Source organism: Haliaeetus albicilla, chromosome 8 (genome assembly GCF_947461875.1).
Source record: "Haliaeetus albicilla chromosome 8, bHalAlb1.1, whole genome shotgun sequence".
Classification (NCBI taxonomy): Eukaryota; Metazoa; Chordata; class Aves; order Accipitriformes; family Accipitridae; genus Haliaeetus; species Haliaeetus albicilla.
Genome location: NC_091490.1, coordinates 13771619 through 13797946, shown reverse-complemented (window position 1 = coordinate 13797946; position 26328 = coordinate 13771619). Strand labels below are relative to the sequence as shown.

At 36.5% G+C, this 26328-nt stretch overlaps 1 protein-coding gene and 1 long non-coding RNA gene across 2 annotated transcripts in view; both read right to left on the bottom strand.

Annotated features, from left to right (window-relative positions):
- AK5 (adenylate kinase 5) overlaps nt 1–26328 on the bottom strand; it is a 99373-nt gene that overhangs the window by 54314 nt on the left and 18731 nt on the right. Inside the window, exon 6 of the mRNA XM_069789000.1 lies at nt 21275–21466. Within this exon, the coding sequence (XP_069645101.1) occupies nt 21275–21466 (192 nt within the window). The remainder of the gene's footprint in view (nt 1–21274; nt 21467–26328) is intronic.
- Nucleotides 17571–21219, bottom strand: LOC138686285 (uncharacterized). The gene is made up of 2 exons (XR_011325618.1): nt 18460–21219; nt 17571–17761 (listed from the first exon to the last, which is right to left on the bottom strand). It is a non-coding gene; the product is annotated as an uncharacterized lncRNA (long non-coding RNA).

Genomic DNA, 26328 nt, shown 5'->3' with positions numbered 1-26328 from the left:
GAACAAGAATGCTGAATGTAAGCCAAGTAATAACATAACATCATGGTGTTTGGCGCAGGGGCGATAGCTCCTGGATGCTCAGTGCAGTGATAGTATCCACAGCTGATAAACTGGAGGGATTTCCAGATGAGCTATGAGAATGATTACTTGACTACCATGTCTAATAAGGGAAGAATTAGGGCTGAGATTAGAGAAGGCTAAAAAATTAATCTGTTTCCTGTACCTTTCCAAGGGAAAGAGAAATTTTATAAGTCATTATATCCAGCAGACAAAACTTTAAGATGCAAGGATGAAGAGCAAGTGAGACAAATTCAGAATTGAAGCAAGTCGCAAAATCTATTCTGATGCCAGTTTCATTACTGCTTAATTAATCATAATTGGCAATGGATTCCCTATGGTTTGAAAATTTTAAGGATTGTTCCTAGAAAGAAAAATAGCAATACATTCAAATTCAAATAGGAATTAATTCAGGAAAGTCTGCAGTCTAAAAATTGCTCTACGTAGCCATAGTTGTCATTTCTAGCTTTATAATCCATTAACCAGCTATACGCGGAAGTGAAACACAATCATTTTTTAGGAAGTGGACAAATCATCCATATATTATCACCTGCAATGGAAGAATAACTTCTTTTTAAACAAAAAAAAAAAAGGGTAAGCCACAAAAAAGAGAACATGGCTTTTTGTGTCACAGTTATCCTATGCTTTTAAAAGAGATACCTAGTTTAGAAGTCAGATTGTACCACTGTCCTTGAAGTGTTGCTATTTTTTGGTTGAAAAGTTGACAATTCTTTAGCTAGTAACATGAAGAGACTTATAAGATTGAGCAAGTTACAATGATTTTCAGGTGGCAGTGGCTACAACTGTGACAAGAAGAACTCACTGTTTTTATTCAGACTGATTTAGGAAGGGGTTTACTCCTGAAGGAGTGAAAACAAATAAGAACCAGTTTTATTTTATCCTTGGTAATACTAGAAGGTAAAGTGTGATACACACTCAAGTGTATGGGTGCTGCTTTACAGTTTTCAGACACCCACACAGAAATCCCTTTATTACTGTTCTTCCATCCCTAGTTTGCGTCTCTTAATAATTACAAGCTAATTGACTTGTCCAGTTACTTCTAGAGAACCGTGGAAAAAGTTAAAGAAAAAAAATCAGCAACATGGGAAAACAGTATAGAAATATGTGAGGAAAAATAAATAAGGTAGGATAATAACCATTGGGAAGGGAGGACAGGAAAAAAGAGTTGAAGCCTTGTATAGGAAAAATAATAAACAGAGGAATTGAGGAAGGAAGCTGGAATGTGCAGACCGGGAGCTCAGGGAACATTTCTCTATTATAAAGTACTTTTAACGATACTCTTTAAAAAAAAAAAACCACAAACAAAAAAACCTCCAAAACACCACAAAACTGGGGGAGGGGACATAGGGGAGAGATATTTCTCTGTAATCCATTCTCTAGTTCTAATACTTTCTTTCTTTTACATCAAATACTCTGAAAACTCAGTTTAATTTTTTATATGATACTGTATCACGTACAGAAGAAAAACTACAACTGAAATTACACTAGAGCTTACCAGTGATTTATAAAAAAATTATGCAATTAGAAGAGGTCAGAAATTGGTATCACACAGAAGTTTAGAAAAGAAAGTGAATTGGAGATTTTATCACCATTATTAAAATCCTAAGGAATACTCTGGGTTATCTAAAATAAACCACTTAACATCTTATTTTTTACCACAGGAGTTCCACAGAGAATTAATAAATCATTGCAGAGTCCCGATACTTCTATCATTGGAGTTTCTCGAGTTCCACTTGTCATCTGAGTGTCTATTGCCATGAGTGCTACTTGTAAACAAGCATGAGGCTGAACGTTCACCAGCCCTGAGTGGAGCTGGCAATTCTGTAGGGGCTGCTGCTAGCTTTTGTACATCCCAAACTCATTTACTCAAAATAGGTGCAATTTGAAGCCACTAACTGTGTAATTTTTGAACAAATTAGGTGCATAGACAGAATCTAGTATGGTAAGAAAAAATTAAAATTAAAACAGTAAATTCAAATAACATTTCCCAGTAACATTAGTGAGAACTGAAATGACCCTCAAAAAGAGTAAATACACAGTTATAACAAAAATTATCAGCTAATTTAAGTGCCTTATACCACAAAATGTGAAAACACAAACATGCACACCCATGCACACAGATAAATCAAACCTGCTCTGCTCCTCTAGAAACAAAGAGATGGACCCTGAATAGATTTAGGGATTTTGTTATAGCTGATATGAAATACAAAAATTGTGTCAGATTCTGGCCCATTCCCACATTAGTACAAAAGAGGATATCTTGGGACACTTGTTCGATTGCTAATCATCTCCCTTTTCTATTAATTTGGCAGTACATAAACAATGCAATTACCACAAAAGAGAGGCTTTGGGTGTTTTAGTTCTTAAAGTGATTTTCTGTTATTTCATGCTAAACTCAAGAATTTAGTGCCATGGCACACAAGTGTGAAGATGTTCTGACAGTTTAATTTCCTTCAAAGTAAAACTCCATTAAGCCAGCATCCATACTTGTAATATGGAACAGTATGACACCAAGTAAATGGTATGTCTTATCTGAAGAAACAATTAACAGTAAGCAGGAGTAATAGCCTGTCTTTGTAGGTTTATGTGGAGTAATAGCTTTTGATAGGCAGAAAGATGGAGAAGTTCTATCTTTATGCTGTGATCATGTTGAGCAACACCCTGACTTATAGCAGTTTTCAGCTGTTAAAAATGAGCGCCTCAGGCAATGTGGTGGCAAGAGCTGATGGGAAAGACACCATGCAATTACAGGCCCTTGTAGAGCAGAAAATGGGCAAATTGAAGGAGAGCTAGATTTGATTGGGGGTGAGAGGAGAAATCAATAATTTGGTGGCATGGTAGGTAGAAAATCAATGAAGTGGGGGGAAAGCAATTACTTGTTTGGTAGGGAAGCTGATGGAGACAGAGAGTGATGCCACAGAGTGGTTTTGGAACATACATACTTTTCATAACACTAAGATGCAAAGCCTTTCTGTGTGAGCAGATATTTAAGAACACTGGCTCATTAGTTTTTTTCCCAATAAGGATATTCATCTGGATAGCTGGTGACTGTTATGTGGAAAACAAATATATTGCTGTTTTATTTCTGAAATCATTTTTGCATCATGTTTTCCATTTCCTCAGAGGGGCTCTGAGCTTCGAATAGGCATTGTCTTCCACTATATTTGTATCTCTCTAACTTTTTTAAGCTGAAGTCAATTTAACATAGTCAGTAATAAACAATTCAAAATGTTTCAGCCATTTCTCTACACTACTACAACCCCCACAATAAATATTCTATTTCTCTCTGAAGCTGTCATCATGAATCAGAACTGAATTAGGCAGCATATGCATTAGTTCACACAGAACTTAAGGGACAGAATTTGCATGTGTTTGTTCTGGGTTATCTGACTTGTTGACTTCTAGAAGTAACTTTTCAAGCCATAAATACAGCCAACACCTCTACATATAAACTCTCTATGCATATTCTCTTTGCAAATGATTGAAAAGTGCAACTTAACATGCACATTGACATGTATTACATCTATCCACCAACTTCTATAGCAAAGTCAACTATATTAATTGTTTTTGAAGATTAATTTAAAACAAAGACATGCTTTAGCATATGCACATACAGAGACCTTTTCTACCTTGAAAGCACAAACATTTACTTTTTCTTGTTTTAAAAAATATGCATCCTACTGTTTGAGTAATTTTCACTATGTGTTTACTTTTTCAAGGAAATTGCCTTTAAAGAGGCAAATGGTATTACAAAGAACCAGAACAGTGGTGTCAAGCATCAAGACAGATCACTACTGAGAGCTTGAATGGAAAACTGAATTACAATCTGAGTTAGGAGATGCTCCATGATTTATTTGTTACTCTGTTCCTGTAGAACCCAGGAAAACATTCGGCCTGAGGGAGAGATCATCTTACTCTCACCTCCGCTGGGTCTAGAATAAATTGTTTTTTACTTTAATGCACCTAACTCTAAAGGAAGGGGAAAGACATTACTGATTACAGAGAGTCAGGTATGATTGGATGCTATCCAAATCCTCATACAGCTTTAAGAGCCCTCTGTGTCTTAGCTTGCAATATCCTTTCTTTTCTCCTGCATTACTGGAGCTCACAGTGATGCTGCAAATTATGAAGCTTAAGTAGTATTTTGAAACCTAGACAAAAGGTAGAGCAGTGCAAACAAGTTGCATGAAGCTCAGTCAATAGCAGCTGTAGTTGTCCGTTTGCTATATACAGCTCAGTGATATTACAGGAAGATCTAGAATTACCCAACTCTTCCCCAAATGCTTTTGTTCTTTCATTCCACAGCAGTAATGCTTCTCCGCCAGTAGTTTTTCTTCCATCTTTACCTAGGAAGACTTCTGATGGGGCTTGGATGTGTCCTCGCTCTTCAGAAGTTTCTGGGAGCTCACAATATTTCATATAAACTGAGGGACATTTTGGGAATAAACCAATTAAGGATGAGTTGCTACAGCGTAATTCCCCTATTTCCTCCAGTACCACATGAGACTAGTACTGCAATGTTCCCATTCCCAGAGCACCCAGTTCAGTGAAACAGCTCTGATTACTAGTATATGTTTGTGTGTAGAGAGGTTTTTCCTGAATGACATTTTAAAACTATATGTTTTCCTCTACTTGTAGTGCTCCTGGAGCTCCCGCATCACTGTCCCTTTTGCTTAAAACAAAAACCAAATCATTTTCTAGCATCAGCTCCCACAGCATGCACAGATTGCAGACATGCAGCCCAAATAAATATACAGCAATACTGGTTTCCCAGAAAAGGTCCATACAAGCAACAAGTGTAATTCAAATAAGGCAACAAAAACAAATTTTAGAAAAACTCAGAAATAAAGGACTTTTCTTCCTATAAATACTATTTTCTTCCAGTGATAGTTTGCACTTTGCTTCAATGAAAAGCATTGATACTGCTGCCAAATACTTCCCTTTCAAGATCAATAGCATTTCTCCTGCTGGCTTTTGTGGCAGACATTCTGAATGAAAAATACTAAAATATTGTACGCTGGTCTCTTTTACCATTAGATGATGTCATAACAACTAAAATATGATTTTTGCCTATGTATCATCACAATTTTCTAAGGAAGAATGCTACCAACTGAAAGCTAACAAGAGAAATCCTGAATTAATTTCAACTGCAAATTTAACTAGATAATAAAGCACAAGAAGTAATGACTCAGATGCAAGACCAAACATAGGGTATACCATAGGCTTAAACATGAGCTGCTGTGGGGGTTTTACATGCAAAATCTTCATTGAATTCAGGAAATAATTTGACATTTGTAGGTGTCTAAGACCTTAGCAATATAGATCATTTCATCTTCAACAGTTGTTATTTGAAGTGGAATTTCAGACTGTAAGAACTAGAACATTTGAAAATTATTAGCTTTTCTATTTTCCTTGGAAGACAAAAATAAATTTTATTTCCCAGATAAAAAGTTTCTCTGTATTTAAATGAATTCTGACCTAGGATAAGTAGTATTTCCAGTGGTGGTCTTAATAAACTTCATAAATGGCATGAAATCCTTGACAGTAAGCCCTCCCTTAGTCATCTTGAGCTGAAGAGTGCTAAATTTCAATGAACTAAATTATTTATCTCTAGAAGCATGACTCATATCAAACTTAGGGTAATATTCAGCAAAAGTCAGTTTGATGCCAGGATGGGCTCATAAAACCAACTGCCAATTGCACTGCCTCAGGAAGGACATGAATTTGTTTCCTGCAGCAAGAAGTGAGTGCACTGCTATTTTAATTTCTGTACCATAAAGTTCTGTTCAGCTGTCTAAATTATTGGAGTATGTTGTTTCAGAGCACAAAAGAGACTATTCGATTCATAAATGAAAGCTGGCAAGCTAAGGAGATACTGACAGAAACTATTGCTTTAGTCATCATGGAATATGACATTCTTGCATCTAGCATGTATTTTTTGGAAACAAATGTAGGACAAAATCCCACATGATTATGTAGGCTGAAAGCATTTTTTAAATATAACACAAAAGTGGATGAAGTGGAACTGATTGACATAATTTATTTAACTTTTCAGAAGCTTTTGACAATATTTCTACCTAGAGGCTATTAAATGAAACATAATTTTAGGGAAGCACTAAATAATATAATGGGTTTATTAAAAAAAAAGCATGAGAAATGTCCAAGGGATGTGTTGTCAATGAGTAGTATGGAGAATGGCCACTATATTGATCAAGGAAATAGAAAGTACAAATCAGAAAACTAGAGCAGCTCACTTACCCTGACTAGGGAAATGAAGTCTGAGAAGGGATAGGGATATTGTCAAGAAATGCATGTTATGCAACAATAGTGTGTGTTGCAGGAGAAAGGTGGAAAAAAAACCCGCCAAAAAGATCAAAATGAAGCCTCCATAATCTTTCTTTTTATATAATTTTATAACTTGCCTTTGGCTGTCCACTACCTGTTCACTTAAGCTAAGTGAATTACAGAATACTTGACACTTTAACACTTGAGGTCTAATACCATAGTATTAATACACTGTTGAGATATCAAGAATTTATTGCAAAAGCAAGCCAAACAAATATAGAGTATTTATACATTATCTATAAAAACTGCTATAACTCACCACTGCTTCAATTTACACAGAAAATTAGAACTTTTGATATACTAAAGGAGAATCCACTACTTTACACTTACTAAACTAATCATTTTATAAACTGGGGGTTTTCTCTGTATTAAAGCAGCTTCTGGCTAGTATTCTCCATCACCGCAGCTCCTTCACAGTTCCTGTATTGTTCTGTTGGATGAGACTACATCATGGCATTTCTCACACTATGGTTTTTTTCAATGTCACCTTGTGAAATGGCGACAAATAAATATCTGTGAAGCTTCTACCTTTCCATTTTCTGCCCAATGCTAGTATGGGGTTTTTTCTGACTTGATTAGTTTAGCAGAATAATCTCAGTCTTACAGCTGTAATTTCTACTGGGATTCTGGCAAAACATGGGCAGCGAATTACAAAATTAAGTGTTTTCAAAGTGTCTGCTTTTGTAATATGTCAGCTCAAAGTGGATGGAAGGTGCACCTCTTTCAACCTTCACCAGTGTTGTAGTACTGACTAGAACTCAAACGGTGACTAGATATAACAGCTATTTAGAACATTTAACAATTATACTTTTTTTTTAATTTTACCTTAATATAATGAATGTTTGATTTCTGTTTGCCTTTCTTTTATTATTAAAATTTTACTATTGGTAAAATTATTATTAAAAACATTCATGTTATCCAGACAGAGTGAATGGCATAGGCTCTGACACACTTACGGACCCTGGAAAACAAGTTTGGTTTGGTTTCAGGATAGGCTTTAGGAGAAAACATTGATTTGATTGTATTTTCTCCTTCTAAACAGTTAAAAACCAGCTATACAATTGTGACTAAGAATTAATGCATGTTTATGCTAGCAATTGAAAATTTCTTCAGTATAAGCTTATGGAAGCACTGTTAAAAGCAACTCAAAGTGTGAACGGGTATTCTTGCATGCTTCTAAGAGCCAAAAATACAAGAAATGAGATATATATATGACAAATTCTAAAATTATTTATAGTTCATATTGGTCAAGACACTCTCAAAAGTTGCAATGCGAATGGGTATAAGTAATTTTATCCTTATTTTTAATAGATTCAGTAAATGAAGGAAGTGTTAAGATGCAATTTCTAAGGGTAGAACAAGTTTATTATTAAGTTTTGTGATGTTTAGTTTCAATTAATTTGACACTAGACTTAAAGATTGCTTTTACTGTGTTTTTTTCTGTTTAAGATTCCAATTGAACAAAAGACATTCAAGAAACTGAAGATTTCTTTACCTTTGCAGTGAAATTACTTAAAGTGGAAAAAAAGACAGTGTGAATAAATCCCAGGTTTTTTTTTCTTACAAAAGGGATTGGGAGGGATTTTAGGTTCCCACTCTCCTTTCACATGGTTTAAGCTGTGATGAGATAGAAAACAAAGTATTTTAAATATTCTTTTCTCTTTCTATAACTTTTTTGTTCTAATTCTGAACAAGATGACTTGAATAATCTGACAGTAAAAATCTTTTTAAACAAAAAATAATTTCAGATTATTTTAAGCCTGAACCTGTTATGTTAACTCAGTTTTCTGGCATTCTTTGGCTACCTGTCCCGTTTTGAAGTAATACAATATATGGCATTGCACTGTGCAGATAGTAAAATTCAGTTCGTGGGTCTCACCAAGCATATCCTAATTAATAATCATTAATACAATTCCAATTCCATCCTTCTGCATATCATAAATCTTATTAGATCTTCTAACTCTTATGGAGTATTATATCAACAGTAAATTATTTTTTTCTAAGGGACATAGTCTTCTCTAATGGGCATGATAAATGTTAAGCAGGAAGTATCAATACTCAGACTCACTCTAAAAGTGGACTTGTGATAATTTATAGAACAAAGACAAGATTTGCAGAGTTTTCAAAACAGTTTTGATATGCTAGTTCTTAAAACTAGTTTTCAAAATCTCAAGTTGAAACAATGACTGCATTCCATACAGTCATTATTGCTAAGGAGGAAAGAAAAATTTCCTTTAGCTTGGACCAGAGTGTTCTAGCTCCCAGAAACTTTTGGAAGTCACTGTTCGAACTTCCAAGGAACTGTAATCTCTTATTTGACTCTGTTAGTTTTGAGAGTAGTCTATACTGTAAAAGAAGAAAAATAATTTGGAGGCAGATTGTAATTATTTGTAAAGTTTACTCTATATTAAAGTTATGGCAAGGGAGTAGAGCAACTGACTAAATACAAATACCCTATCAAACAAAAATTCATGTGGACAAGTCTACACTGAACAAACTAGATCCCATTTCCATTAAAAGCCCTCCATTGGGTCTTAGGATGTTGTTGACTTCCTCCTTCCTCCAGTGTGGAAAGTGAGAATCTACAGAGAGCCCATTTATATATGCTGGCTCTGCAAGCAATTGATTTTGCACACCAGCTAATTTTTAACTGATTCCCTGATGTGAACGCAATACTCATTTACCTCATGTAATGAAGACCCTGGGTACATGCCTGTGATTTAATTTGCAAAAGGTTTCCCATATACCTTTCTCTCAGAGCTGTACAACTTTTGTAAATACATAAATAATCACTGAGGTAGAGAGTGACTCCCTCTACCTACTTATGTCCCATCCTTACTCCAGTGAATAAATAATCACAAGCTTCTATCCCTGCTTAAGACTTTTTTATTTGTCCTTTTTCATCCTCAAGCCAAATCATGCATTCGAAAAAGGTTAGGTTTAGATCTTGTTTCATGCCTCAAGTGTCAGTCATTTTCTAGTAAACACTTTTTCATGGCACTTTTTTTTTTTGTAATCAGCTAAGTTCACCATGCTTGTGCAGTTCATGGGGAAAAAAGGAATTTTGCAATTTTGAACTTTGCTCAATGTAAAAAGAGCAACTGTAACCTTTAACTTAAAGAATAATTAATATTTATAAGGTATGTTATCAGAATGGGGTTATAACAAATTGTTGTGCAGCCTTAACAAGAAGCTATCAAATAAATTCTTTTGAAAGTTCTCTCTAATATAACTAGTTGTTAAGCTAAGGGCTTTAGTAGAGATATCTTTCCAAGAAACACTGACATGGTTTCTGTTACCAAGTCCTAACGTGGCCTACGAGAGAATATCCAGATATGTTTAACTTATTCTGTATTATGCTCACCCTACTAGGTTTAGTGATTTTTCTGAGGAGTGGTCTCCTGGCTGTAGTTCAAGGATATAATGCATAGTTCTTAAAACCAAACTCACTTCAGAATTCACATGGCTCCTGACCCTCCTTCTAAAGTTCAAGAGATGTGAGAGAACATGAATTGCATAAATGAAGAAAAGCCTCTGTTCACGCTACTGGAATTGAGCTCATTTGTGTCTTGCACCCTATGAACGGGGTCAGAGATGAAAGCTAAAGTACCCACAAAACCTTTAATGGCCATTACAGCAAACTGAGGTGACATACATAGCCTGAAGGACAGCAGAGATAATGTTCTTGTAAAAGAAACAGAAATGAGCTGCCTTGGGTTTTTGTGGATCTGTATTGTGTAGAATCTATATAGTGAAATTCTTGCAATAAGGTTCAGATAAAAGAGGATTAGTGGGGGGTTTTCTTCAGTGTATTAAGGACCAATAAATTTAATAAGCGACTTGACTAAAGACTGTATTGCCTGCATTCTAGCTTCCCTTTTAGTAAGGACTCTGCATTTATACAGAAGTCTGTTCTTTTCATGAGAGCAGACCAAAAAAGCACAGAAGGCAGGACACAGTAGGAAACTAGTGAAAAGTATATTCTTGAATTGCCTAATTGGCATCTTGCAGTGGTAGGAGAGGGAGATGACCTTGGCATTACAAAAACTGTATTATTACCAAAACACCATGGATGGTAGAATACAACAAAAGACAAGACCTGACATGCTAGACAGAGCAGAGAATTTTGAAGTACTGGTATTGAAAACATGAATGTGAAGCTTCAATTTGACATTCTGGTTAAAGATGGGAGGAGAAATCCAGTGGAGTACATACTGAAAAATGTTAAGCTTTACCTAAAACCAATGTAATTTTAGCAACTATATTTTAAACAAAATTGATCAAGGGGTAACATATGTATGAACAATCCTAGATATATAAATAACTGATCATAGCCACATTTTAAACATTAAATCCTCTATTTGCTATACCACAACTGGTATGAATGACCATGTTTTTGGCATAAAAAGAGATTAACCGTTGAGAATGAAGACAACAGTTCTTCCTTCACAGAAAATTGCAATGATAATTGTGATTGCAGTGTTATAGTCATGTCTTGTGAGGCTTCTTTTCCCATTTTATTATTTAAGTAGACTACTCAATTGCAGAACGTGATACGGTGACAACAAAGTGAACAGATAGTTGTATTCGCTGGCCATTAATGGAACAAACTGCAGTCCTGTATCAGATGGAAAGGTACGAATGTTAACCGTGGGAGTAGGAAGGATGGTAACTGTGCAAAAGGATAAAGGAAACATGCTTAGTTATAGCAAAGACAAACTGCAGAGGATTCACAAGAGAATCTCTGCCAAAAATTTTAGGATATGTCTACGTGATGCAAGGTAATGCTGTGCAGAGATGTTTGTGCTAACACTAAAATGATGTACCGCAGTTACAAGGAACAAACCAGCCATATTAGTGGCTACCTCATGTGTTAAGTATCAGTGAACTTAAGAAGCACAGATATATTACCTCAGTGAAGTGCTGTGTTAACATAATAGCGGTGTGTCCTAATTCTGAAGTATTTCATACAGTTCTTCAAAGCACTGTTCGGTAGATATTCTTTAGTTTTATTAGAAAAAAAATCCTCCAAAGAGCTATCAGAAACATTCAAAAGGATATTCTGCAAAGGGGAAGATGTACTAGGGCAAGGCTATAGTTCTCACTTTAGCACTGTCTAGTGTGGTGCATTCTGAGTCACACAATGGATGAGTATCTTTTCAGCTTTCTCAGTTCTCCATCAACACTGTAGCTGCATCAAACCCTGTCTTGTTGAGCTTAAATGCTGCAATAAGACTCCAGAATGCTAGAGAAAAATGCCAGAAGAGGTCCAGAAGATTAACTGCATCAGACTTTCTGCTGACAGTCTCAGCATCTCTTCTCCATTTTCACACTTAAATGGCTTCCGTCATTACAATACCTGAGCATTCACAAATGTGAATAAATTTATCTTTATGATGCATTATAAAATAAGAAAGTGTAATCCTTTATGGCTCCGCTCTCTTTCATGCAGTACATCTACAGAAAATGAGCAACAGGAGCAAATGCTCGAATAATTACAGGATGATACTAGATTGCATGGCTACAGCCCAGTCCACTCAGTCTCATTTCACCCATTTGAATCAAAGTTGAGTACGGTTGATATCAGAGCAAACATTCAGTTGCCATGTGCATAAGGAAATAGAAATATTTAACAATAGCTAATGATACCAACTTAAGATTCAGGAAATAAGGATGTTAAAAACTGGAATTGTAGGGCACGAGCCACCAAATGTAGTAACATTTTAATGGGACTGTCAGAGCAACAGCTGAAAGACCATCCTGATTCTACTGATGTAGCAACTTGCATGAGTTGATATCCAAAATTTTTCCATCAACTGGCAGCAAAATAATTTTGCCATGAATTCGGGAAGTTGCTGACTGTAACCTTTTCACAGGGAAGATCCATAGGAGGTAATCAGAGCTGGAAGCCACTCATGGAACGTTTAGTAAGAAAGTAACATTGACAGCAAAGCATGGCTGAAATGCAGCTTTGGTTTTCTGCTGGATGTTCACAAAATCGGGTGTGGTTTAGCACAGGAAAGTTTGTTTATGGATGCCAAGTATTCCTGATTCAAAACAAACTTCCCAGAGATGAGGTATTTTTTCCAGGCTGGTTTCTTAATATAAATCTCCTCTAAATAAGAAAAATTAATCTTCTTTAAGCCTCACTTAACTACAGAATGGAAATTAGAAGCTAATATTCACCCAAAGGACACAGCTTAATTACCTTAGGATGAACTGTTTAAAATAACTTGGAGAATATGTAGGGGATGTTATTTTAAATATCTCTTACAGCTCATTTCTCTGCATGATAACTTGGCTTAATTACTTATCTCAGCTTTAGCTTCAGATCTGTAAAAAAACCTCTATTAATTTTAAACATGTATCAGCTTTCACAGTGCCAGAAATGGGATAAAATCTGGGATAGTATCACTGTCAGAAACAGCATTCCCTCTCTCTTTCTGGAGTTCCTAAATCAGCTTGGTCCATGCACTCATCAATGGCTAATTCTACAGCCAGACTTGTCAAAGTTTATTTCTTTTTTCAAAGTCTACTTCTTCATTCAAGCTACTGGGTGTACAGGGGGCAGGGCAGATTTCAAAAAGCTGTTATTTATTTAAATCATCATGTTTCCAAAGCTAGTAAAGAAAACAGGGTTGCACCAATGCTATTCACCTCAGCAAAGATCTTCTACCCTCAAGGTTTCTCTGCATGCGTGCATGTACACAGATGGCAAGTTTCCAAGCTTGGTCATTCTCTAGCAGACATTAGTAACTGATATACTTAACTTGTTGACATAAATCATATAATCAAAGGCTGGAAATATTTTGAATGTTGGGAAGTGTATACAGTGCACATGCTTCCGCATATGCACAAATTACTTATCTATCTTTTCCACATAAAATGTGCATATATTTGCAAACTGTTTAGATGCATTTCTACATAAATTTCATTTATATACCTTCTTTTGTATGTTCTTCAAAATACCTCACAAAGCAGTAACACGTAAGTAGTGTTGAGACACAGTATAAAACCTAGCAGTGACAACAGCATGCTTTCTCTAGTTCAGCAGTTCCACAGGAAACAGTTCCAAGTTCTCTTTCATATCCCAGTTTTTCTGCAAAAGAGCTATCAAACATAGGAGAGACATAGAGACCCCTTAATTTGCAATAACAGCTAGCTGACTTTCTGTGTCTGCAGAGATCTAGTTACCTGTTCTAGGCTTCAACTTACCTTTCATTGCTTTGAATCACCAAAAAGTGAAAAAATTATAGTAATTATTTCCCATCCCACATCTCATTTTCCAGGTATAGAAAATTTTTTTGTCATTATATAAGCATATACATTCATGGAGCCAGATAAAGATTTAGGAACCATGCAGCAAAACAGAGGAAGACTCCTGAATCTCAAACAAAACCTCTGGTCTTGAGGTTCCCACAAATAATTGCCCACACTCCTTGCTTGATTTGAAGAGTTCCTAAAACATTGACGTTTTGCTACAGCTGACGTTCAAAGCTATCTGGGTTCCTCTTCACACCCCCACTATGGTCATGGCCAAGAAACCAGAAGTACCCTGAAGAGCCAGTGTAGTAGTCATGTTAAAAGCACATCTAACATGTTCCTACAAGACTGTGCACATGACTGCTGTATTTTTAAACTGAGAGGCATTTGAAAATGTATTGGTGGCACTGAGCCAATCAATGGGAAATCTCAGTTCAGTACCCTCCACAAAACAAAGCAAGTTCAAACCCACATCTATGACTTGTGGGGAGAAAGGCTATGCCCAGATACAGATGAGGCTAAGTTCGAGTGAAACCATTCCTGCCAAGTCTGTATCACTTTGTAGCCAAAAATGCAAGATCCAAGGCATCAGATGGCATGTAAATGAGATCCTGAGACTGCAGAGGAGAAATGAGAGCACGTGGGGGAGGTGGTGGCTAACAGTCTCTATTCCTAGCATTACTTCAGGCAAGGGGGTGTGGGTTTTTTTTATTTTCTTTTTAAGGATTGTTTAATGCAAAACTGTACGGATGAAAGCAAGTATCACCACCATAAAAACAGAGCATCTAGTCATTCTGCATTCTGCCAAATCAGATGCACGTTCCTCCACCGAGGAGAAGATTCTTGGAGCTGGATTCTGGTTTGGCAGTGGCTGCCATTGGGACCTGGAAGCAGAGTGGAGGTTCAGATCATGCCTTTTCATAACAGTTAGCTATCAGTAAGATCCGGATTGACCTTGAGAGTTGCTGAAAGGACTGCAGGACCCCCATTTCTCTGGGGAGGGGCCCAGAATTAAAGGAGGAACAAGTAATTGAAAGTCCTTTGGTATCACCATTCACAGCTCAATAAATAAATAAAAAGCCCAAACCAAAACCTCAAGTTGGACAGCTATATGATAGCACAGAAACTTCAGAAATTGATTATAACTGATATTTTTGCCAGCATATTGGTAAGCCACAGCCTGTAGCTAAAGTTCATGTCAGTGTGCAATGCTATAGCAAAACCCCCTTTTTAACCAAATCAAGAGAAAAATTTATATAACAGTTCCGTAGGGAATTTTTTCTGTGGCAGTTGACAGCCATTAGGCTTGTTTGATGCTAATGAGGGCAGACAGCTACGTAAGCTATTTCCCTCACCAGCAACTATTTAACTTCTAAATTTGTGCTCAAAATCCATTTCCAGCTTCAGCTGCTTTTTCTGGGTTCTCTTTACTTCTCTGACTAATCTGAATGTCATTTTAATGTTTTGCATAGGCATGGTAAATTCCCTAAAACGACAAATGAGACAATGAAGATATTAGTGAAATCAGCACTTTATGCCACAGGATGCTGTCCCATTCTGGCTGTTAAAAGAAGGCTCTGGTCCTTATTTAAATGTTTAGCATTTTTGTCTCACTAAAGGCAGTCTTTTTTTTTTAAATACACACAGGCTTATTAACATAACAAGGTTGACACTGAAGCACTATGCTTACATAGAATTATTATAAATAAGGCAGACCGGGCCTAATCCTGTCTCTAGTAAGAGAAACTTCACTGCTACGACAATGAGCTCTATAATTTTTTTTTTCTGTCTAGACCAACAGATATGTTCTACAAAGAACAGCTATGCTCTCTGAGAACAGCTTTAGAAACTGTGACTGAAAGATTTTTGTAACCCAATGATCTCTCCAATGACTATACCAATATCTATACCAGGTTAGAGTCCAGACAAAGTGGAGATTTAGAGATCCTTTTCAAAATAACCAATAGCTGGGTGATGGGTATCACTGGGGTGGGAATAGCAGAGATTTAAAATCCATCTGAACAAGGCAGAGTAAAGACTTGAAGTTTAATTGCCTTTCCTTTCTACCCAACTTCTGCTATATTCTACCGTCTTCCCACAATTAGTTTTGGTTTGATACAAGTAACTAGGTTCTGAAATACAGATTATCTGGAGATACAAATCCTGCATATTATCTTGCCCTCCTCACCTCTGATAAAAACATAACAGCAATAACCACAGCATGGTCAAAATTTTTACTTTACTGAATATGGCTGGTTGTTACCAGTGGCTTCATTTTATAAAAATAAGTAGCCATAATTTTTTCTTGCATATTCCTCAGTGAATAAGCAGTAAAAAAAGTACAACTCTAGTATTTTTCATTGTGTGGGCACCATCTACTATCCTCTGAATTCTCCTTCCTTTCTCTCCAGAATATAGCTTGTCCCTATGACTGAGAACAACTTAACCAAGTCAGCTGAGCAGAAAAAAAAAACATTTCTTGTGGGGAGAGGCTGCTTTCTGTGGGAGACTTTGTTTATGACTTAGAGTTAGGGACATTATGATACAAGTGCTACAACAGTTTGTTCATTATGGTCTACCATGCTGTATTGTTGTGTTCTCTAAACTTCCCTTCAGTAGGATGAACGACATCTGATGGGACATAAATGAAAAGGTTTCCTAGTTAGAATAATTTTACATCGTAGTAATTTATTCAAAGGTCAGTGAATGCGGTTTCCTTGAGCTTTATCCTACAAAGGCTAGGTAGTTCATAGCAGCAGGTCTAATAATGGTGAAATGCACAAAGAGAAACATATCTTGAGATTAACAAAACAATAAAACAGTTTTCAGTTTAACCTTCCAGCTGATTCTTAAGGAACTCTTTTAAATCTCCTTTAACAGCAAGTTGTCACCAGACAACAAAGATGTGCTGGACTAGACCTTCAGCTAACACAAACCAGTTTTCTCCTAAAACACAGTTTATCTAGGCTGGGGTGTCAGGGGTGGGCGCAGGGAGAAGGATTAACTTTTTATTATTTGTAACTCACAGCACATTTTTTCAGACCAAGCTAGCTCTCTCTCAGGACAGCAACCACATAAAAAGCATTAAAGCAACATTAGTTACATAGGGGTTCGGGGTTTTTTTTCTTTCTTTGCCTTACTTTTTCGTTATTATCTAATAAAAAAAATTTAAAAAGAGGGAAACCCTTATAAATCAGTGTTAGAAAGTTAAATGATACCATACTGCATCTCTAGGAGTAGTGCAGCCAAAATAACAAAGTACCTAACAATGATTCTCATAGGTGAATGATTTGAACCACCTAAGTATTTTTGATTGAACAGCAAGCACTGTCTAGAAGTTTGCATACACAGACCCTTTTATTTTAAAGTTCTCTACTGATGACCACACCTCAATAGTAGCCTTGGCTTATTGGGCATGGCTGGGTACACATACCAATTGTCATGTCAGCACCTGAGACCAAATATAACAATATTCTAATATATTCATCTAAATAATTGCTAGATGGGAGGAAGGATATGGGAATGGATTAAACTGTGTTCAGGACTAAGTCCTCTGCTAAAAATCAGAGTACTTGCAGATCATCTAGGCACTTACATTTTCTCCTTTTTATAATTTAATCCCACTAACATCTTCCCCCCCCAGTAATCTGTGGCTTAGTTATTGTCTAGATAAACAATAGATAATATTCTAAGATTTTTTAAAAGTTACTGATACAATAAATGCCAGCATATACATCTATTTATATACTCCATGTCCAATATTGTCATATCTATTACTATTGTCTTGATACCTTCTGAAATCAAATTTGACTTAAGTAAAGTCAGGTTTTGACTTGTTAGACCTACTGACAGATTGCTAAAAAGAATTTGAAACACAGACTGTGTGTTCATGAAAATATCAGATATTTACTTCTCTTTCTTAATTATAATGAAGTTTACAGATCTGTTCAATTTGAACAAAAATAAAAAATCTTGGATATTCCAACTTCATTATTCCAAAGGAGTTTTTCAGAAAGGACAGAGTTATATCTTCCCATTTCTTAGAAGTGCTGTAGGTTGGGCCCTCACTTCTTTCCTTCAAAACAGAAACCAGGATCAGACTCTGAGAGCAGGGATACCATGCACAGACTGAAAACATAAGGCATAAGAGCAGCAAACAAGTACAAGCTATGTACTGTATAAAATTATCAAAAATCAAGAGGAAAAAAAAAAGATGAAAGAATTACACCTAAGCAAGATCTGAAATGAAGAGCATGTTTTTTAATTCTATTAACGTCACCAAAATATGTTAAAAACAGTATAGAATAACTGCTGGAGCAGGAAAATTAATATTCTTTGGGAATTTTGATTTTTATTTTCTTGCTTATGCAGTGTCTAACAGTAGACTATAATTATATCAAATGTCTACTCATTAATCTTATTTAGTTAGATTTCAGTGAATTTTTGTTTTCTCTTTTGGTCTGTGTATTGATGAAGAAAAACATATTTAAGTAGATGTTTAAAATTTGAGTTGTGGTTCTAAAATTATAACTCTCCGTAAGACAAATGGTTCTGTTTCTTTTCCCTGAGTAGAATCATGATGCTGGGTAGAAGAAATGTCTGAGATTTAGAAAATTGAATAGCAGTGACAAGGTACAGGTAGGGATTTAAGAAAAACGTAAATCTTTTTTTTTCCTCCTGGTCAACATTGACCTTGCCTGATCTTGCCTCAAGGATTCACACCTCTAGGAATTAGGCTAGTGTAATTCTATTTTATGCTGTTCTAGTTCTTACACTGCTTTCATCCGCATAGTATTTCAGTGCCTTCCAGGTTCAACGTTATAATCAGCACAATGAATGCAGTTTTCTTCCTCGCTTCCTCCTTCTGTAGGGAAATAGCATGCACAAGTGCATCAAATGTATGTAGAAGTGTTAATATTACATGTGTATTATACAGATACATACTAGGAAAGGCAAGTTGAAGATACAAGGCTTCCACCAGGAGAAGGTGGTGATGAGGACTGCCATGGTTCTTGGATGCTATGGCTTTCTAAGAAAACTCTGTCTTTTCCACTGATGGAAGGCTATGAAAAATTTTTTTTTTTTTTTCCAAAACCAAAAGAAAGCTCAAGTTCATCAATGAAGAAGACAATGGGATCAAAGCCATCTGGAGTAAGAAAACATCTGTTATCTCCATTGATGTTTGCTTACAGGAATAGGACAGAAAGTTGGCAGAAACATTTCCCATTGGACAAATGAATTTCTAACACAATGAACATATGAAAAGAAATTATGTTGTCAGAAGAATGTCAAAACTCTACAGATAATGCTGATCTATAAACTGAGCACTAAGAAAAAGAACAAATGGTGACAAAATAACCATTTTTTAAAAACACTTTTAAAATTTACAACTTGGTCTAGTAGTATGTAGTTTTATATGTGGACTTAGCATATGTTTCCTCTCTTTCAAGGTCATGTGGTTTTAAAAAATGCCCTTTTGTAGAAATTTACAGTTGCTTGCTTGCTCTGGAGTATGCATGCTTAATCTCTATTTATTATTCCTTTCCCAGCTACTCCTTTTTCTCATTCATCCCCCACCAACTTAGTTGCCTTAGGTAACTGCAAAATGTATCTTCCATATGCAATGAAATCCTATGGAAATGAGGTCTGCCATATATATTCTTTACCATCTACAGAAAGGGATCCTTTTATCCACTGGCCATGAAATTACTCATGCATCTAGCTCTCAGGGCTTGGCTTTACTCATGCATCCTGTTTTTGCAACAAGCGAAACGCAACTGCACTATAGCAGCTCTAATGACAGGTGAGCAACAGAGTCTCCCTTCCAAAGTCTAATTCTCTTCACTTCTGCACCAATGTAAATCTAGAGTAATTTCTAGATCTCTATGAAATTATATTAACATACTTTGAGTAGATACCATATAGTTAAGGAGTAAATTCAAATCTTACAGATTTTTTTCATATTAAAGACTTTTTTGACATGTTGCCAAGTCAGTATTTTCTGCATAGGCTGTTTCCTTGTCCTGTAGTCGACACTAATATAAAGTTCACATGTCATGTTACCATTTCCATAGCCATCACAAACATCTGATTTCTTCAAGAAGGAAAGAGCTATCTAAGGTGAATACTGCAATTTAAATTATCTTTAGAACTCTCAAGAAACAGAGCTAAAAAGTAGAAAATGAAACCTCAATAGGAAAAACATCTTCTGTTTTAAAGGTCTCATCACAGAAAAGGAATTCTATCCAGATGTCTCACATGCTTTATCTACAAAGGCACATTTTCCCTGAAGAGCTAAGTATGCTTTCTATAGGAGGAGCACTTGTAAAGGCTATAGAAATGTCACAAAATACACACTCCCTCAATAACAAAGAGCAACTTCCAAGAATTCCAGTCCTCTCACCTCTCCAAACAGAGTTAATCAAAATCCTCAAACAGAACAGATACTCTCTGGAGAAAACAGTGTAATAATTTCCTGGGATTTTCATTCTGAAATTCAGACAGATGTTGAAGTGCATTATTAAGGCTACCAACATCATTAGATGACTTTGCAATTAAGGATGCTTTGGCCCATCATCAGTCTGACCAGCACATAGAATTAGTCATACTTGCCGTGAGGAGAACATACCAATGTGAACTAAGTTATTTAGGCTATCAAAAGAAACAAAACAGGCCATCTGTGCTCTCATGGTACCATATGTGGTACCAGGTTCTGTGCACTATTACAACCAGACATGGTCCACAATTTAGAACATGTCAATAATTCAACCGTTGTCAACTGCTCATTGAATTTGTCATCATTAAGCACTTAAATACTTCAGCAGTACTTGCTAGCCCTACCTCCATAAAGTAATTCTGGCTTTATTTATGAATGCAGATTTTGGTGTGTTCTGTGTTTAGAGATAGTTTCTCTTGCCCCAGATATTGCAGAAATCAGTATTCTTACTGATATCCAAGTGGTCTATTTACATTGCAATTTTCTTGTCATCAAAATTTTTATCTGAAACATTAAAGCTTGTAGGTGACCACATAATAAGGCATATTTAAACGATGATAAGATAATCTAAGGACTTTTTATTTACTGGAGTCAGTAAACAGCCAGATATATTTATTCCTTGAAGAACCTGTATTGATTTAATCCAACTCAAGATATGCTTTCTGTTAGAATGTAGGTTTTTTCTGCTTTCCTCCCCTCTCAAGACAACCATCCAAAAAGTACATGACTATTTGCAAGGGATGAAATTGCTGGCACTGGAATAGCAACGAGTGTTTCAAAGCAAGGTCTTCTTTCATGCAAGTAATTTCTGAGCAAAGGATTTGCAACTAGCTGGCGAATCAATTTATGCTTGCAGCAAAGAATTGACATGGTGCTTACCACGTCATCTACATGCACATCGATTTTGCTCTGTGTTACTGCATTTTGCAGAAAATACTCTCTCAGCAAACTGAAAGTTTGTTTTCAGTAATCATGGTGTATACCTAAAACATAATTTGACTCATCTAGCCTATGGTAAAACAAAAGGTCTAAGAAGCCAAGTATAACCACAACAACAATTAAGGTTTCAGAGATATATAGTAAAGGACTTACTGTGATGATTAGCCCTTTTTCCTGGAAATATTTAACCAATGGGATGGCATTCTGCTTGAAATTCATTAGTCTTCTTTGAGTGGCTTTCAGGTTATCATCAGGTCTCCCTTGCTGTTCAGCACGCTTCAGTAACCTTTCTTTCAGCCTTTGACTGGAACATGCCAGAAACACCACCAAATCTGGGGTACAGATCTGTGGAAAGAGCAATTCAAGAAGTCTGTGATTGAGTTGACTATCCAGCACTATAGGACTCAGCAATTCCATTATTAGGTGAGGCTCAGATATCCTACATTTGCAGAAGTTGGGAGTTGATGAAGTCATTCATTTTCTGTTGTTTTTTTAAGGAAAATTTGTAGGCTTAAGAAGGGGCTTGTTTGTCTTATGTGAAGGCTAGTGAATTTGTTTCACCTCAAATGTTAAGGAGAAAGTTTAATGAAAATTTTTTACCTCACCCCCAAAACCTTCTGTAGACTGTGTTCATCATTTGAATTACCAAAAGGTTCCCCTAGATAAAATTAAAATCTTCTAAAAGAGCAAAATATGAATATCTCATATTCTGCAGGAAGATGGTTGTATGTTTTCCATCTAAAAAGTCTTTAAGTAAGGTGGTATTTAAAATCCAGCAGCCACTATGAAGCTAACTGTTGCCTAGGACCAGATCAAAACAGACCTGTTCCAAGATCCACAGTTTCTTATAACATTTTTTCTGTTTCTCTAATCTCACCCAAGCTTCAGTGCACTTTTCAGGAGATTAGGTGTGGCAGCTAAGAGGATTTTAATTTCTGCTATCCTTTTTGGTCTGTGTTGTGAGCACCGTTTTCTGTCACACCCATCCCTGCTCTAAAGTTCAGGAAGTACAACCTTACAGCAATGAGAAAAAAATTTGGGGGAAGTTTAGCTCTTTTCCAGTTAAATTCAAGTTGCCCTTATGGCCTTCAGTGTTCCTCATAACTTTTGGTTACTCAAGCTATCAAACAGTTACAGAACTGATACCTCTGGTGCTTGAGGTGGGGAAAGCAATCACAGTCCCACTTTCTTAGGAATGCTGCTAAATGTTCACAGGCAATCTTCAGAGGTCACCACTATTTAGTACATGTGGTGGAAAAAACAGAAGTCACAGAATCATAGTATCATTTAGGTTGGAAAAGAACTTTAAGATCATCGAGTCCAACCACAAACCTAACACTGCCAAGTCCACCACTAAACCATGTCCCTAAGTCCCACATCTACACATCTTTTAAATACCTCCAGGGATGGTGACTTAACCACTTCCCTGGGCAGCTTGTTCCAATGCTTGACAACCCTTTCAGTGAAGAAATTTTTCCTAATATCCAATCTAAATCTCCCCTGGTGCAACTTGAGGCTATTTCCTCTTGTCCTAAAGTCGCTCAAACACCTGAATTCACAGGATTTAAAAAATGGGGCTACAAGCCAACTGTATCCTGGGCTGCATTAAAATAAGTGTGACCAGCAGGTTGAGGGAGGAGATTCCCCCCCTCTGCTCTTGTGAGACCCCACCTGGAGTACTGTGTTCAGCTCTGGGGCCCCCAGCATAAGAATGACATGGACCTGTTGGAGCAGGTCCAGAGAAGGGCTACGAACATCATCAGGGGACTGGAGCACCTCTCCTATGAAGACAGGCTGAGAGAGTTGGTGTTGTTCAGCCTGGAGAAGAGAAGGCTCTGGGGAGACCTTAGAGCAGCCTCCCAGTACCTAAAGGGGGCCCACAAGAAAACCAGAGGGACTTTTTACAAGGGCATGTGGTGACAGGACAAGGGGTAATGGCTTTAAACTGGAAGAGGGTAGGTTTCAATTAGATGTAAGGAAGACATTCTTGACTATGAGGGTGGTGAGGCACTGGACCAGGTTACCCAGAGAGGTTGTGGCTGCCCCATCCCTGGAAGTGTTCAAGGCCAGGGTGGATGGGGCTTTGAGCAACCTGGTCTAGTGGAAGGTGTCCCTGCCCACAACAGGGGGCTTGGAACTAGATGATCTTTAAGGTCCCTTCCAACCCAAACCATTCTATGATTCTATGATATGGTAAGTGTATATTAACTGTATTCATAAGATCTGATTTTGTTCTTTCCTCCACCTTGTTGTTACAAAGAAAACTACCTCTCTTTAAACACTCACCTAAAAATCTTTTTCTCACTAGCTTAGTGTTGCCTTTTAAAACATATTAGAATCCTCTGTAAGAAGCATTTGAGATAAAAACAAACTCTATTGTACTGTGCAAGTTTTTATCCGATTACAGATTAGAAAGGGTTTATTTGTTCTCACATACAACCACAAAGTCATTTCTGCTGGCTTTACTTACCCGAACAAAAAAGTTCATACTTTAATTTTAACTAACATTAGTAAAAAAATTAGCTTACTATTCTAGAAATGACATAATCTAGTTACATTACAAATGATGGTGGATGCTCAAGAATGCTAAAGAGACATTTTTCTCATGATGTTTCCTATCTAAGGAGTAATTTTGTCTTTGTTCAGCTTGATACTATGTAAATTTGACAGTCAAATTTGAGCTATACAAAAGTATCACCAAAACATCTACATGTATTCTAACTACTACTGTGTTAAGAAGGAACTGATTTGTATCTTTATGTTCATTACACAGTTGTTATTAATACATTGCTACTGAGGGCCAGAACAAACCAATTATGCTTCTGAATACTCTCTATATCTGGGTCCCTCTACCCAAGGATGTTAAATTGCCTAGAGACAACCACTAGACTGAATAGTCAAAACTTCACAGGTGGACAATCTGGAAAATTAATAACCATGTTTAAAAAAAAGAAATCCCTTCTAGCTAGGTTTCTGTCATTTGAGGAAATACGACCTGAAGTACAGTCTGGCCTTTTCTCCTGGCAGTCTGAGCGCAAAAAGGTTCTTCTGAAATCAAAAGAAACAAATACAGCTTTTCAAAATTGGGGCGATGGTCATTAGCCTTTACAAAGGAGGTCACTGGCAGAGTAGGATATGGAGATGAGGAAGTAGAAAGTGGCTAAAAAGCAGAGCCATTTTCAAACAATAAAGGACAGTCTGATAAGCAGCACTAGCAAGCAGGGTGGTGGCCTCTCTATCATCACAGAAAATTAAATAGGGTTTTAAAGAAAATCAAATTATTTTTTACGCACATTGTAGATGATTGGAGACATGAGGACACAAACTACAAACCAAACCCCAAAAATACTAATTCTGGTAATTTTTAATGAGTATCTATTAGATTTTGAAGCAGTTAACCTTGTCATCTATTTTTTTTTTTAAATAACTGCCAGTGGGAGAGAAGCTCTCTCCTACCTCTAACACATGTACCTCAATGTCAACAAAACCAGAGTACCTTTCCTCCCCTTTTCAGACTATTCTAAACACATAATTGACAGTTATTCTGTCCTTTCATGAATGAATTATGACAGTTAATTTTACTACCAGATAATAGCTTTAAGGCACATAATTATTCACACAAAAGACTATGAAAGTACGTTTCTGTGTTAGACTTTCATGCAATATGGACATTATTAAAAGTAGCTCTGTTAAATTAAGGTTGTTTCATTAGTAGTAGAAGCATAATGAGGAATTTGGGAATTTAAAGAGCATACAGTAGTAAAGAAATCCAAATTATGACACAGATTCTGAAAGAAAATGCTACAGATTTCAAAGCCTTTTAGGTCATGGAACACTAACTCACAAAAGGGAATGGCTGATGCACATTGCTGTGGACTGAGCACAGAGACATCTCAAGTCCCAGTGTGAATATCCAGCTGATTGGAGCTCCCTAACATACATTACACAGGGACTCAGAAATTATAACTGCAAATCAGGGATCTAGTAACGCGAGGACAAAAGCAGTTTGTACAAGTGAGTAGCTTTATTTAGTATTTCCACTTTGTGGATCCTAATAATAGTGAAGAAAGATGGTAAGATATCTTTAGATGCTCCAAGCTATAGCTGGCCTTCTCCTCACTTTCAACACTCACTCCCAAACATCTTCAGGACTAGCATCTACCACGTATTCAGGTCTGTGACATCATACCAGACCTCCTCAAGTGTAGGACTTAAGCTTTTGCGTATCACATAACTTCACATATAGCATCACACCTTACAGAGAGTACTTAGAATAGATAGATCGCTCATCAAATTATTAGCCCTAAAGGAAAAAGAGGAAGGAGACAAAGGGAAGGTCTCCTTCTGTTTCACACAAGCATGAAAGTGCAGCTTTCCACAGTCAATCTCAGTTCTTTAAAGAAACTGTGGCTGAGTAAGTGCAGCCCCACAGCACGGGAAGAATCTGAATGCCACCACGACACCATCAGCTGTGCAGGTTCTCATCTGCCTAGTTCCCACAAACTGCACTGGCTTCAGGGGTCAGTTCCTTTTTAAGAAAATGGGAAAGCACACCCTGGGCCTAATTTTCTTTTTTTCTAATTGTAAAATGAGGATAATAATGAGGTACAACACAGTAATTACTGTGGAAAATTAAGTAATGAGGTTTTAATTATTTCCTATTGCTTTTTAAAATGGAGAGTTCTCTACAGGAATCGAGTACTGTCATTCTTAATTTTTTGACTAGTAACAGCAACAATACAAAAGACTGTATCTTTAGGAACTAAAACTATTTTTTTCTGACACTCTGGCTTTTATAATTTGAAATACATTTCACTCACAGAAATAAAATGTCAATGAAAACAATGGTTTCAAATTCTCAGTTCAAGAAGCCTAGTTTCAAATGAAGTATTGCCTAAAAGGTTTTCTGTAGTACAAAAAAAAAAAGTAATTCAAGCATATTTGAGGTAGGAATACAAAGCAGATTCTGATTATGTGATGTCCCTTTGAATTCATCTTTTACCTGCAGAATATGCATCTTTATCATCAGAAAGTAGCTGAAAACCATTTAATAAACATAAGCCTTTGCCTGGTTTTAGATGCACAAAAGAGTAACATCTCTTCTCTATCCATAAGTATACAGACCTAATAGCACTTAATATATTTCTCCTACATGCATTTACAACCTGCAGGGTAAACCCTTCAAATGCTATTGAAATTTCACTCCT